The sequence below is a fragment of the Sardina pilchardus genome, chromosome 10 (genome assembly GCF_963854185.1).
Source record: "Sardina pilchardus chromosome 10, fSarPil1.1, whole genome shotgun sequence".
NCBI lineage: Eukaryota > Metazoa > Chordata > Actinopteri > Clupeiformes > Clupeidae > Sardina > Sardina pilchardus.
Window position 1 is genome coordinate 25,528,203 of NC_085003.1, and position 15,589 is coordinate 25,543,791.

Below are 15,589 nucleotides of genomic sequence, written 5' to 3' on the forward strand. Positions count from 1 at the left end.
ATATTGCTGCGGGTATTACTACACACACACACACACACACACACACATACATACACACCAACAAAATGATGCAACATTGTTCTTTGGTAGATTTTAAATATCATCCAGTAAGCACAAATATTTGGACAAAACAGTGATTTCCAGCATTTTCACATTGATCGATACACCTGCATGATGTGTGTGCTGAGTCAACTCAATTTCCACTATTTACGCTTAAGCCCCACCCGTAATTATATTTGTTGTTTTTTTAAAAAAAATTATAAACGTGAGATGACATATTTGTGTTTCAATATGACCACTGGTAAACACGCATGCCTAATAGCAATGTTAGACTGCTGTGGTTAGTACAAATGTAACAGTTGATGAATGACACTTGAAGAGTAACTAGAACACTAACAGGTCAGGAAAGGCCATCGAAGTCACTGGAATCCTGATAACAGGCAGGCTTTGGACCATTCCTCCACCCTTGATTGTCGCTGCATTTTTGCAACGCAACAGATATGACCATGACACTATGATGCTGAGAGGTGGTGTATAGTACTGTATAAGTATAACAAATCTAAGGTAAAAAAAAACATGTCAATAAACAGGTCTGCCAGAAAAATACTGATGACTTTTTTTCTAATGAAAAACTGTCAGAACCAGAATCCCCAGGGTGCCCTAACTGCTGATATGACATTTCCAATGTTAGTAACTCATGTGTTAATAAGAATAAGATCACAACAACAAGATAAGAGATAGAGAGGATGACATTATACCTGAACAATTAAACACTGTTAAAATGGAACATCCAACAATTATCTCTGAAATGATCAATACTGTATGTACACCACTTAACTCAAATTTGATTTTTAAAAAGACATTAAAATATTTCTATAAAGCAATCTTATCCTGTTAAGGTGTGTGCAAAACAGGAGATGGTCTGCTCTGCTCTACAGAGTAGATACAGAACAGAGGCACTACGCTTCCAAACTATACGCTCTGACATTAGCAAAAATAGGAACGGTCAGTCCAAATGACCTAACAGGACCCACCACAACAGTAGAACACTAGAAAGAGTAGGAATTCAAATCAGAGTTAGCAAGCTAGCTAGCTAGCTAGCTCTCCCCTTCATTGGTAATTGCACATAAAACATCAGAGACATATGGTATTTTTCTAATACACTGAATAACGGACTCCTGGTCCAGTCTTGTGATGGTGGTGCTGTGGTTGGCAGGGTCAGTTGGTGGCAGTGGCTTCATCCTCTCAGGACTTATGCGTGAAGGTGTTTCGGAGGTCCGGACCCGAACAGCAGTTGGCTCCGTCAGGCGCATGGCTGCCCTAGCTCCGCACGAGGTCACTGCCAAGACCTGCTGTAGGGTCCGCATCTACCTGGACTGAGGGGTGAGAGAGGTGAAGAGGCTGGGGGTTGTACAACTGCAACTCAGAAGTTGAGGGCTGTTGTGATACACGCTACCGTTGAGGGTTAAAGTGTCTTGAGCGTTGGCTGTGATACAAGCCACAGAGGTTTGAGGGTTTACGTATGGTGTTTATGCGTTTGTGTCTTCAAGGATCAGGGCTGGTTGAGTACAGCCTTGATGTAGGCCACTGTGGTCTGGTTGAGCAGCATGTTGACATGCTCATTGTCAGGGAGCTCCACGAGCTTCACCGGGTACGCCTGCTTCCCCACCCAGCGCTTGCACTGGATGGCACTGAGCAGGTTGACCGTGCCGTCGCCATCCCCGAATATCACCTCATCCGGCTCCGAGTCGGGGAACGTGGTGTAGTGGTAACCCTGTGCCGTGGGCACGCCGCTGCCATACAGGCAGTGCACGGGCACGCCAGGAGGCTCCAGGTCGCCCACCAGGTGCTCCGTGTCCTTGCGCATCTCCCAGCCGTCCGGGAAGCCCACGTCCTGGAAGAGGCGCTGGTAGTCGCGCACGGTGTAGTTGGTGGTGGGAGTCTGGACGAGGACCTGGTCGGCGGGCCAGGTGTTGGCGCTGGGGAACAGCCAGATGGTGGACACTGCCGTGCGCTGCTGCTGACGGATCTTCAGCGAGCTGATCACCGGGATGCGGTTATTATCGCCTGAGAGAAATACACACAAATACACACTTTTTTTTAGTACAATAGTCAGGTGCATGGAAGAGTCTCTCAATACTTAAATTAAGACAGGGAAAAAGCTCAGAATGCAGTTAAAAGACATTTTTAAAAGCTAAGTAGGAGGTGTAAACCACCAAAGTATGCACAAGCGCGCACACACACACACACACACACACACACACACACACACACACACACTTCTTATTACAACAATAAAGTACATGGAAGAGAATCTCAATTATCTTAAAACCACTAATGTATGCACAAGCGCTTACACACACAACACACACACACAAAGCACTGTCACACAAAATGCTTACCAGAGGTCACTACTCGGACGGTCTTGACCACGCCAGCCCATGGCGGGCCCAGTGAGATAAAGGTCTTAATGTATTTGTCCTTCCAGGCTTGCGGTTGATGATTGAGGAAGTAGAGTGTGTACACGTTGCCCATGCTGTGGGCTATCAGCGCCACTGGTCCTCCAGCTTTACGGGCCATCTCCTCAATCATCTGCTGCAGGGCCAAGAAGTACGCCTTGTTTTCATCTGTTGACACACACACACACACACACACACACACACACACACACACACACACACACACACACACAGAGAGAGAGAGGGAGAAAGAAAGAACAAAGTCACATGGCAGTCACCCACAACTGACATCATTGGTGGCTGTGAGTTTCAATCGCTGATGAGAGATAGATAGAGAGAGAGAGAGAGAAAGAAAGGGGGATAACAGTGATATGCCCGCATTTTGCTTTCATTTATCAGCAAACACATACTGCACACATACTACATCACAATGCATTCCATTACCTTAAAATGCATACCCCTACACAGACAATATCCTTATCTGGCATGAGAGAGCTACCCTAACACACCAGCAACTGACAATATTCTGCCAAGTCACATGGCAATCACCCACAAAATACGTCATTTGTGGCAAATCATTCAGAGAATTCAGAGGCTGTGGCTATTTGCACGGCGGATGTGGAAATCCCACATCATGATGTCTACACGGGTTACCTGAGTTCAGCTGACTCATGCGCACACACTCACACACACACGCGCCTGAGGAGGGGATAGACACTCCCAGAGGGGCATTTTAATGTTCTGGATTTGATTATTTTTCAGACCCAAGTCCAAAGCTTGAAGTGTATTTGCCATGAAATCATCTCTAAGCTTCTGATTCCCAAACACTGTATGAGGGCTTTAACTTGTTGCTTGTTATGAAACTTTGATGAAAAGCCAGGATTCAACTGAAGAGGTTGTTCCAACTGTTTTGTTCTATGCAATCACTGGATTTATACACTAGGCACTATCTATATACCGTCCCATATAATTATTATTTAATTTGATCATTATTAACTAATACATTCTTATTCTTTATCTCTTGATAGTTTGTCTTTTTGCATGAAGTTATCCAGGTTGACATTTCACTACTTTTTGTACACTTGTGCATGTGAATATCTGAATCTGAAATCCTAATGGCATCTATCTGAAGTGAACTCACAACTCCATGCACAAGACCTTTCTCCCCCTAGTGTGTACAGCTCTAAGGGTGGCAATGGGTCAAGAATTAGAGCAGAGGTAAAGGATTCAGACAGCAACTAGTTACATGAAGGCTACACTGGGCACGTACTGTAATTTAACCTGCAACAATTAGCTTCCTCAATGGAATTGGCGACACCAGATGTGATGGCAGTAGGTAGGTACGTTCAAAAAATTAGAGCAGTTTTCTAAAACTATTTGTACACTTTGCGATGAAAACGAGGAAATGCAGCCAAAGCAGACTGGCAAGTAACATCAACACATTGTATTAGTATATCCCTTTTCAAGGCACCCAAAGCGCTTCACAGTAAAGGGGGAACCTCACTAACCACCACCAATGTGTAGCACCCACCCACCAGTAGATTTAATGCATTAAGTTCTCTCTACACTCTCTTAGTTAAATAGTGATAGTGAAGTCCATTACATTCATACTGACATTGTGCAAGTACAATGAAGAAATGCAAATGTAAAACATTAAAAAAAACCACACATTTGATGTTCTGCTTTAACTAAAGCATTTATGAAGCAATGGGTAAAACTCAGATCTTAGTAAATACTGCATGACGCTATCAGTCAGATGGCCCCGCTACCTCTTTTTTGCACCTTTTTAGCCACTTCCTTTATCTGCACTCCACTTTCGGCAATGGTTTCTGGTGAAGCTGAAGTCCAGTAAGTATTCACTTGCCGTTTCACTAGTTTTTCATACTGGCACTATTTCCTCATGTTGACCTTGATAATCTATTACTAATGTTATTGTACCCATGTGGCATGCCTTACTACTCACACACTAAACAGAAAAAAATGAAAGCATTTTCCACCACTTCCCCTCAGAACCCAGTTATCTGAGAGAAAACCAGGAACTGAACATGGCGGATGCATGCTTTGGGGTTAGGTTTGGAGTTGGAGTTCACAACTAAAAATAGAAGCCTAGCCTGTAGTGAGAATTTGCTAATGTAGAATACTGTTTGACTGAATATAAACAACCCATATTCTCAACTTTAAAATAAAAACCCTGTCGGTGAGCCATTACATTACATGCTGCTTAGAGACGAAATACATTTCCCAGTCTGGGCACTCATCCAGGGAAACTGTCTGAGATTCATAAATCAGCTGAATTGCTTCATGCCCACTGGACAACTAAAGAAGCATGACCCTGTACACAACCGAGTGGAGTAAGTAAACAAGTAAACAAAGCTGAATGTAGTCAAGTTTTCCAAGCTAATCTAGACGTTCTGAAGTGTTTTACTGTGAAACCTCATGTTGTGATGGATGGTTTTTGTTGCACACAAGGTACTTTTGCAATTCTGTACAGTTACAGGTCCTATGCCTTAAGATGTGTAAACTCCTGTGTTGTAATGGGCTATTGTGTGTCATGTAACTTACATTAGCACACAGGTACACAGTGTTGTGTTCTGTGTTGTAATGAGCTGATGCACTGTGTTGTGTAACTTACTAGGTGCCTTTCTCCAGTCATAGGGAGCCCCACGGATATCATCGCCTCTTACATAGCCATCGTTAACCAGCCCTTGCACTATGGCGAAAAAGTACATTCCTGCAATATATACACAAAAAAAATCTGTCACAAAAAGATCTGACACACACACACACAGACACAGACACAGACACAGACACAGACACAGACACAGACACAGACACAGACACACGATCACTGGATGTCTATGTACACAGTTGGGTACTTACCCAAACTGCGTTTACTGGGGTCCAGGTACTCGACTGTATCTGTTCCCCCAAACCCTGGCACTCTGATGTCCACTCCCTCTGGCGCCCCCGTGGTCCGTGTGGTGCGATTATAGATCAACCTGCAAAGCCAAAACACACACAACATTTAGTATACAGTTTTTAGTATAGTATATTTAGTATACGCAGACACATAATGCATATCAGTGCCCCTACATACATATTCACTGATAATGCATAACACCTAAAACAGACACCATCACAAACTCCCATAACCTCATCATTTAAAATCTCAATTTAACATTAAAACAACTAACACGGGCCAACACACAAAGCAACATGAGGATACTAATAGTGCTCTTTTTGAGTGGGGGTGGGGACATCATGTTTCTCATGATTAACAAACTTGTTAGACGGGAAGAGAGGAGTTCCTGCCAGGTGCCAGGCAGTCACATATGCAAACTGGATGTTCGACTGGTGAACTGATTGACAAACATCACAATCCAATTCTGACGTTTCTGTGTTGGCCAATAACGGCTTTAGTTATCTTTTTTTTTTTTTTTTTTAAGTATATTTTTTGGGCTTTTTACCTTTATTTGTATAGGACAGTGGAGAGAGACAGGAAGCAAGTGGGAGAGAGAGATAGGGTGGGATTGGGAAATGACCGCAGGCCGGATTCGAACCTGGGTCCCCATGGGCACTCGGACCCCTACATGGCACGAGCGCTGTAGCCTGTTGCGCCCTTAACCCGTTTACTGTCAGGGTTGCATACATGCGCCCGCAATGAGTGTGTCGCCCAAGAAGCAGAGTCATTGTCGCCATAACATGTAGCCAATTAAAACATTGTTACTGTGCAGTAGGTGTACGGTCACATCACTGACCTACAGCATAACATCAGATCAGTGGGTCACACCATGGTGCAGGGTGACGGGAATGTTGGAAAATGTATATTCTAAAGAATATCTTGATTTATTGAATTCAACCTAGAATTTTGGAACCCTGAAAGGTAGCTTTATTTAGAATGTTCAAAAATGCACACCTTGGTTAATGAGAAGGTGTAGAGATTTTATTCCCGTTTCTTTCTCCATTCTGGTGATCATCCTCATGTTCATTTTTGTGTTAGTGAAACAGAGGAGTGGTGGTGATGTCAGTGTACGAATGTACCTCATGTTATCGATCCAGCAGTCTATGGCGACGGGCACCAGCAGTTCCAGGTTGAGCCATAGTGTGAAGTAGTCATTGGTCTTCTTGTAGCAGATGTAGTGGACCACACTGGGCTTGTCCAGCTTGGCCTCCAGCTGGTTGCCGAGATCGCCTGGAACTACACAAACACACACACACACACGGACGCATCAGAACCCGACTCAATGTTACACATTAAGACACACATTTTGATTTGATTAAAAGCATATGAAACCTGGGGGGGGGGGATAAAATGAGGAAAAATCCAAATTCAACACATGGCAGTCCAGCAGGACAACACGTTTTTGATTTTAACTACAGTAAAATGAAACTCATGACACACACACACACACACACACACACACACACACACACACACACACATACACATTCTGATGACAGGTGTAACAGACAAACTTAATGATCATCTGACATATCACTCCCTCAAAAAGACTGACAGATTTCCCCCCTCACACAGAGATTGCCACCCTTCTAATCTCATTAGACTAGAACAATTGCCCCTCAGGATAATCCAGTGGCCATCAATCATATGCTGATCAATCACTGTGTGGAATTCTAAGAGCAATTATATTGCCCTCACTTCTATGAAATTCACCACCACAACTTAGGTCTGAAGCAAACACATTTAATTCCCGTTGTCACACTGCTATGAGTGCACTACTGTGCTTAGTCACTGCCTTTTAATCGGTCCGAGAATGAGGCCGAGTGCAAGAGTTCAAAGACTGGCACGCAAGTTGTAGGCTAGGCCAACACAGATGTAACCGCAGAAATACCTAAATGAGAACTATTGCTACAATTCTTTTTACCTCTATCTTCTTAACACAATGCTGATTCGTGGGTAACTAAACACAAGATAAGAGGGTGGATAAGACAGATATTGCTGAAATAGCAACCACCAGCTTGCTCCCATCGATGTGTGCTCTAGCCTACTCTCTGTCAATGACCTTAGCCTATGTGATAACTAATACGTTAGCAGACAAAGATATAGAACACTAATATAGAATAGCTATATAATCATTAATATTCACGAGTGTGACTGTAGGCTAGCTAACGTTGTGTTTTCTCAACAGCCAGACGGCGGTGGGGTAGCCTAGGAGGCACATTCAGTCATGGGTCATATGACCACCTGTCATGAACGATCTTGTATAAGTAAACAACAGAATACAAGGGTCGACGACGAAACTCGTTAACCTCCCGAAAGTGTAACCTACTCCAAAATCCCCTTTGGAAACGCATCTAGGGAAAAAAAACAGTTTGGGCAAAGACACGTTTCACTCGTCGTAGAGTCCCTCTAACAGAGAGCGATTGTGTCTGTATCACAAGAATTTGAAAATCATATGACTGCCTAAAGCCTAAACAACATTCTAGTAGAGTCGCATCATCCATCCTTGAAACTAAGTAGCCAACATGCGCAAAGCTAGACTAGCCTACAAGACGACAAAACAATGTAACAAATTCCCATCAACAGTGGAAGCGAACCCATTTCGACATAATAACGCTAATGTTATTTTGTTGTCAAATCCATGCAAGTTAGCAAGAACTTACTGATAATCACAGGGGTTCTGTCCGAGCATGGCTTCCCAGGAGAGCATTTTAGACTTCTGCCTTCAGTATATGAAGTCAACCAAGCCAAAAAAACAAACAGCTGGAGCACAGTGAGAAATAAACAATGTCCGGACACCATCTCCGTCGGAGCTGCATTACATTGTCGACATGAGACAGCTGTTTCTAGTAGCAAGACGATCAAACGTGAAATCGGCCAGCCTCTTGAGCGTTGGTGATGCAATTATCGTTAAGTAATTATTAAACGATCAAGAGTGGCGTTGTATGGTCAGACCAGAGTAGAAGACATCAGATGCTATCGTTTGGGCTACAGGAAATGGGCGTGTAGAGGCTTCGGCGTGTGATACTTTTAGGTCTATGTGATTATATCACATAGCCTAACAGAATCCGTCATGTCTTAATAGCCTACATTAGACCAAAACCTAGCACGCTGCTCATGTGGGATTTTTTTATTTGAAAGAAAATTATGAAGCAGTTTCCCAGACTGAAATAGAGACTTAGCCTATGATAAAATGGAGTTCCACCTAATTCATGTTGGTTTGATCCAGTTCAACCCATGCCCGTGGACTACGGACATTAATGGATGAAAATATAGTTAGGCTAATATAGAAGTTAGTTCAAGTAGGCCTCTGCTTTTCAACATCTGAATTTACTGGGGTAACAGCAGTTGTGCTATTTCCTCTCCCTGAACAGTTAACTGTAAGCCAATCACACCTCCTAAAATACTTCATCAAACTGCAGGGATGATGCTGGCTTCATGCATCAATAGTCTTGACTATAATTAAACTATGTACACATACAATACTTCATGTACACCCATGTGTGTACAATGCATGCGTTTGTGTGCTTATTTGCAGAGTAGACTACTGTGCAAAAGTCTTGCGCCTTGCATGGTCTGCTTTGGCTGTACTGGCAGGCCTTATTTATCTCCTGGCGTGCAGTCAGAGAGTATGTGTGCAATATTGAAGGGCACAGAAGTTGTGGTTTTTGATCTGGTTCTGGTTTCAGTTTTGGCCACAATTGTAGCCTATTTGTTGTTTTGGTGCTGTTGTGGTGGTCAGTTTTGTAGGGAAGATATTGTCAATTCCGTTGTATGTTCAAGACACATAGACGACTGAAGCTGTGTTTCTCTCTGGCCCACAGTAGGGTAACAACAACAGTAACACAATATTACAGTGACAATTAATGTAAAGTAGGCCTATTTACAAATAAGGGCAGCAAGGCACCTGACATTTGCAATGTATCACATGGTGTGGAAAGATTGTCAATCGTAAAGAGAGCAGCCGTTTTTGACACCATTGACACACCACCAGAAGCTGCTGGCAGACCCAGACCCGAATCTCATTATAGGCAAAGATGGCTGTGTTGGGTCCTTTTCAGTTGGTCACTCTGGCACTGTTGGGGCAACAGGTCTTGGGAGTTTTTTGTGCTCTTTGATGCTGTCTGCGTGTGTGTCTGTGTATTTCACAAGCTTTGTTAAATAGGCTACGTCTTGACCCATGTCTAGAGGAAGCCTATTTAAATACTGTTCAGTCTCATCCGTTACTGGAAGTCATCACATTTAGGGAAGGAGATGTTGTGTACCCTTAACACTGCTGTACTGAACTTGGTTGTTGTCAGCGAAATCACATGACTGAATCTTGTCTGAGTAATTAGTGCACCTCAAATTTGTGTCCTTTATTCTTAATTGTGGATACAAATAAAGCAGTAAACATGTGTGTGTGTGGGGGGCTAGTGAGAACAGAGAAACTTTATGGTCATCTGGTCTTCTGGAGATTCAGAGAGCCCAAAACATGGAGTATTTAATTGGTCCAGTGTAAAACTCAAGGGAAAGTTGGCAAAACTTCCCTGTGCGGACCACTCTGTCACACACCATCTACAATACCACGATAGGGCTCGGGCACACACGTTGCATTCTAGGAATATAGCCGCCATGTTGGTAGCGCACTGAACGTAATATCCATTCATTCAGATGCAGAAGACAAGAAGCAGAAATATAGTATTAGCGATTCTTTGAGTTGTAACATTTATATGAATTCCGTGGTTTAGGGAGGCCATCGGGACAGAGTAAACAAGTGCTACATGCGTGTATTTGTTATAGGAGCCATAGCAACCAAATTACTGCTGTATGGGTTTCCTTATTTCAGCTACTTGGGGTGTGAACAGGGAGTATGGAGGAGTAACACCAACTCATTGCTTTTTGCTTAGCAAGCAAAGCATTATGTTTCACAATCAGAGTAAGCGCTCAAACATTACACTTGTTTGTGTACCTAAAAAATATATGATTACGTTGGATATCTGTATGTTATACTCATGGCAAAACATATATTTTAGAGATGTACTCCAACACACCTGTAACATTGGAAGTACACATATTGATCGACAGATTGGAATTGCACAAAAATAAATTTGCCATCGACAAAGGGAATTGTTTTTGACAAACTACAATTTAGGAGGTATACTTGTACACTACATACAGTAAAGTAGATTAAGGAATAGTCTATTGTGGGATGTGCAACCACACCCACTGAAGGTAACTGGCACCCAGTTTGATCCCAAGCGTCAAATGTTCTGATGCTATAGGCTAGAAAAGCCTATAGTATACCAACCATAAACATATGTAATTATAAATATAAGTGATACATATTTCCTGATAAATATTATTATGGAGGTCATTACAGGAGGCTTCATGGACAACAAGAGTTTCATCACTTCTATTTTCATAATTTATATCATTTTACATTTTGATTTTTTTTTTTTTTTTAATTCAGGTCACTAATAACCAAAGGACAAAAGAAGGATTAAACATCTAATAGAAATAATAGGCAAAGATATGACAGCTCAAAATGTACCCACAAAGTCTATGAAAGAATATTAATGTTATTTTCATCACATTTTATTTCAGCTGTTTGGTGCAACCAATCCACACCCCATAACGTTTGCACTACAGCCTGGAGTCAATCACATGAAGAATCATCAGGTCAAACCTAAAACATCCAGTCATATAAAAGTCCATATATATACAAAAATGTTGTATACTTAATTAAAATACAAATAAATTCACAAACACTATAAAAAAGAAACAATTTGGATTTTAGGTACCTAAAATATCCATCTTCAAAACATAACGGAAAGACACCACAAGTAATACATACTGTACAACTGAAGGCTTGAGGCTTAAAGAGTCTATACAGAGCAGGAACCTTTTTTCCAGCTTATGAACGGCTGTCTCGCTGATGTGATGTGTGTGATTTTCGCCACTGAGTTACCAGATTACTCTCTAAACACTCTTTAAATGGACACTTCACCGATTAGCATTAAAGGAACACTTCATCGATTAGCATTAAGCTTTGTATCTTTAGAAAACCAGTCATGTTTTTGAATGGTCGTGCATCAGTCCCTCAGTTTGCCTTGAGATGGGAGAAATACGGATTTCAATGAAACCCATGAATAGGACTTCCTGCTTTCAATGATGTAAAATGATGATTTTTACATCATTGAAAGCAGGAAGTCCAACATGGAAATCCTTATTTCTCCCATCTCAAGACAAACTGAGGGAATGATGCACGACCATTCAAAAACATGACTGGTTTTCTAAAGATACAAAGCTTAATGCTAATCAGTGAAGTGTCCCTTTAATGCTAATCAGTGAAGTGTCCCTTTAATATTTGCCCTTCCATGTGCACTCATGATGGGCAGGTATGTACTCTACATTAAACGCTTTGTCTGCCTCCATCACCACGCAAGCTTGGCCTAGGGTGGGGAGAGGGGGGGCTCATCCGTGGGCGACAGGCTCATGTTCTGAGGCCGAGGTGCCCGCGTGGGGTAAAAGTCGTACGCCCGGTACACGTCGTCGATGTCCTTCCCCTCGAGGATCCTCTGGAGCATGAGCAGGACCCGGCTGTTGAAGACCATGTCCAGGTGGGGCAGTCCCCGCAGCTCCTTCACGTGGACCGGCTGCTCTTGCTGACCCACCCAGCGCTTGCACAGACTCATGCTGCGACTGTCCACCGTGTCGTCGCCGTCGTCGTAGAGCATGTCCACGGGGTCGGCGTTGGGGAACTCCTCGTCGTACACGTAGGTGACCGGTGTCGGGAGCCCCACTCCGTAGAAGCAGTAGACCTCCACGCCTGGTGTTGGCAGCCCTGCCGTGAGGTTCCTGGTGTCCTCCCACATGTGCCAGCCGTCCTCGAAGTTGATGTCCTGGAAGAAGCGCTTGTAGTCCTGGTTGGTGTAGTTGAAGGATGGGGTGGATATGAGCACGTGGTCCTTTGGCCAGGTTTCCTCAAAGGGGATCATCCATGGGTTGGTGGTCGTCATGCGCTGCTCCTCTCGGATCTTTATGTTGGACACCAGAGGGATGCCATCATTCTCACCTACAAGACAAACCATGTGTTCACTTACACTGCCTCAACCCATATGTTTTCTTATACCACCTCAACCCATGAGTTCCCTACACTGCTTTCCTTTTTCTACCACAGTCCTAAACAGATCAACAGAGAACTGGCTTATACTGTCTCAATCCATGTGTTCCCTACACTACCTCAACCCATGTGACATAGTACTGCCTAAAGTAACCAGTCTAGCCTCTCCACACTAAAGATGAGACAAGCTTGGCCAACCATATAAAATGGTTTAGAAAATATAGTGGCTGTTCTTGCATGATATTCTGTACCATTCACATGGTCTTTCTTGGCATCAACTGTCTTAAATAATTGTAATGATTCAATTGCATTACTTAAGCACGTTCTAACTGCTGAAACTCCAATTTGACATATTTTATGAAATAGTGCATAGACAAACAGTGTATAAAATGTATAATATAGGAAATCATATGTCTCTTTGTGTGTAATTATACCAAGGTAAAGTCCCAATCACAATCTGACAAAAATAATTCTTCACTTAAATTAATTCTGATCAGTAAGATATAAATTACATTATCACTAAATCTTTGGCTAATTGTCAAACCCTATTCTGCCCCTTTTTTAAAAATTCAGATGTGCACACCCTCTTCTACACGCTATTCTGGACCATGACAGATTCTGGTCAGAGACGACAGAGCACAGCTACAGCTATGAGATGGCACTGTACCTGACGCCAGCACTCTCAGGGGCTTGACGGCCCCTCCCCACGGAGCACCCAGGGATATGAAGCTGTTGATGTACTTGTCCTTCCACTCCTGGCTCTGCTGGTTCAGGAAGACCAAGATGTAGTTGCTGCCCATGCTGTGGCCAAGCAGATGGACCGGCTGCTGGTACGTGTCATGCATCTCCTCGACCAGGTCCCGTAACCGGTTGAAGTAGTCCTCCTGTTCGTCTGCAGGGGGAGACAGAATGAGAACGACCAGTAAGGTAACATGCCTGATTGTTTATTCACATAGAATTTCTATTGGTAGATGTATGTGTAGTGTGTGTGTGTGTGTGTGTGTGTGTGTGTGTGTGTGTGTGTGTGTGTGTGTGTGTGTGTGTGTGTGTGTGTGTGTGTGTGTGTGTGTGTGTGTGTGTGTGTGTGTGTGTGTGTGTGTGTGTGTGTGTGTGTGTGTGTGTGTGTGCACATGTCAGAATATTTCCATTACTTGGGGCAATCCTCCAGTCATAAGGAGCTGCCCGAACGGTCTCATTACGAACATAGCCCATGTTGACCAGATGCTGCACCATGGTGTGGAAATAACCTAGGGAAAGACAGCTTAAATTACATGGAGTTTCCACTTCACGAGTGAATGTAAACACAACCAGATAATGGGGTCTGGGGTTGTAAGTGTCTGTGCTTACCTGCTAATCTGTTTGTGTCCAGAAACTCAATTGGGTACGTCTGCCCAAAGCCAGGAACCTTCACCTCCACACCAGGAGCATTGGACGTCTTTCGTGTGGTCCTGTTGTACACAATCCTATGTGTGCGTGTGTGTTGTTGGTGATGGGGGGGTTAATTTATCAAATTATTGATTTCACTTGACCCAAAATACAATATCATGTGAGGCTGTTGTATAATCTAGGCCTGGTTGGCAGATCACTATACAACATAATAACGTTGTAATATCTATAATTGCTGATAACACAATAAAGCTGCAGTTTTAAATAATTAATTTATCTGGTCCTGATAGCAAATGAAAACAGACATCCTGTACCTTACACACTAGTATACATTTAATAAAATCTGGACTAAAGTGCACTTAAGTTCCTGGCATTCAGTATGAGTAGAACAACCGGTAAACCCTATTGATTTTAGAAGATTGCGTAATGCTGTCACATGTTGATTTTTCTAGCAGTGTTCACTTCTATTACTATGACAGCTCTCTGTGTACTGTAGTCAGTGTTCACTGTTCTAGTATTTCATAAAGTTACTGGAGTTAGATATATAAAACTGCATGAAAATTAGGCCTAAATGTATCCAACACCAGACTCTTAGATGAGGTAACAATTACCGAGGATATACAGTTTAAACACAGTGGTCTGATATTATTATTAGTGGTTGGATTCTCTCCTACCTGATGTTGTCAATCCAACAGTCTATGCCAATTGGCATGAACATGTTCAGATCTATCCAGAGCGTGAAAAAGTCATCTGTTTTTTTGTAACACATCCAGTGCACAAGAGATGGCTTGTCAATCTTTGCCTCTAGCCGATTTCCCAAATTTCCAGGAACTAGAGCAAGGGTGAGGTGGTTACTGGCAGTTACTGGCAGTTACTGGTTACATTTGGCAAATACTAAAACTGTCATAAATAAATACTATTTGACAAACTCTTTAACAGTAGCCTAACATTGCATTTTTTTAAAAACTGGATACAATCGTAAAAGGACATTTTACAATCTTAAATTGGCAGTAGCCTTAGCCCTACAAGTAAAGGTTGCTAACTAATCAGTCAGCCTAATGTCTATCTTCATGCGACACAATTCTTACCTATGATAACCGGCGGAGTGCTGTTGGTTGCAGTATGTGGTTTTGCAGTGGGAGGGAAAATAACATTGAAAAGCCAAAACCCTGCAGACTGCTGGATTACGGACAGCAGCAGGAACGCTAGCGCCGAGTGAAGGAATGCCATCTTGTCCTACACCAATTTCAGTTCTTCTGCACAGAGCTAGACTCTGTGCTATTAATGCTGTCGGCACTGCCAGTGACCAGAGACTCATGGGGGGCGGGACCGGGTGGGTCCAGGGAAAACGTGAGTTCAGGAGGTCAACACGGTTACTCGAACCACGCACTTCGTTTACAAAGAGTGAAAGTCCGGGTACCACATGAGCTGTCCAACATTTTAGTTTACCATGGGTTTGATCTGTTCCATGCTGTGGACCTGAAGGTGTCTGCCTGCGCACAAATCAGTGTGGAACCACGCGCACACTTGAGAGAGAGCGCGCGCACACGCAATCTCACACACCAATAATCGCAAACAAATCTACGATGTGTCTCAGAAAAATAAACATGCCCTATTGATTTAAAGGCGCGCAGCCAACTCAGTGCAGTCGGACAGTGAAACATTAACATAATCCTA

At 43.0% G+C, this 15,589-nt stretch overlaps 2 protein-coding genes across 2 annotated transcripts; both read right to left on the minus strand.

The window, feature by feature from the left end:
* Window positions 1–76: 76 nt before the first annotated feature.
* On the minus strand, window positions 77–8,353 carry pla2g15 (phospholipase A2, group XV). Its single transcript, XM_062547294.1, has 6 exons — window positions 8,085–8,353; window positions 6,501–6,657; window positions 5,340–5,458; window positions 5,092–5,190; window positions 2,403–2,627; window positions 77–2,067 (listed from the first exon to the last, which is right to left on the minus strand). The coding sequence occupies exons 1-6, from the start codon at window positions 8,221–8,223 to the stop codon at window positions 1,553–1,555; spliced, it is 1,254 nt and encodes a 417-aa protein (XP_062403278.1). The 5' UTR covers window positions 8,224–8,353; the 3' UTR covers window positions 77–1,552.
* A 2,623-nt stretch (window positions 8,354–10,976) lies between these two features.
* Window positions 10,977–15,407, minus strand: lcat (lecithin-cholesterol acyltransferase). The gene is made up of 6 exons (XM_062547297.1): window positions 15,001–15,407; window positions 14,587–14,743; window positions 13,874–13,989; window positions 13,678–13,773; window positions 13,194–13,418; window positions 10,977–12,478 (listed from the first exon to the last, which is right to left on the minus strand). Exons 1-6 carry the CDS (start codon window positions 15,140–15,142, stop codon window positions 11,856–11,858), a joined length of 1,359 nt encoding a protein of 452 aa, XP_062403281.1. The 5' UTR covers window positions 15,143–15,407; the 3' UTR covers window positions 10,977–11,855.
* Window positions 15,408–15,589: the final 182 nt, after the last annotated feature.

Excerpts from the sequence above, each read along its gene's own strand:
- pla2g15 (XM_062547294.1), bottom strand. The coding sequence starts at position 8,223 with ATGGTGTCCGGACATTGTTTATTTCTCACTGTGCTCCAGCTGTTTGTT. Across the intron at positions 5,459-6,500 it reads TGCTGGATCGATAACATGAG|GTTGATCTATAATCGCACCA; the intron begins GTACATTCGTAC and ends TTGGCTTTGCAG. Across the intron at positions 5,191-5,339 it reads CCCCAGTAAACGCAGTTTGG|GAATGTACTTTTTCGCCATA; the intron begins GTAAGTACCCAA and ends TATATATTGCAG.
- lcat (XM_062547297.1), bottom strand. The coding sequence starts at position 15,142 with ATGGCATTCCTTCACTCGGCGCTAGCGTTCCTGCTGCTGTCCGTAATC. Across the intron at positions 13,990-14,586 it reads TGTTGGATTGACAACATCAG|GATTGTGTACAACAGGACCA; the intron begins GTAGGAGAGAAT and ends ACGCACACATAG. Across the intron at positions 13,419-13,677 it reads TGACTGGAGGATTGCCCCAA|ACGAACAGGAGGACTACTTC; the intron begins GTAATGGAAATA and ends CTCCCCCTGCAG.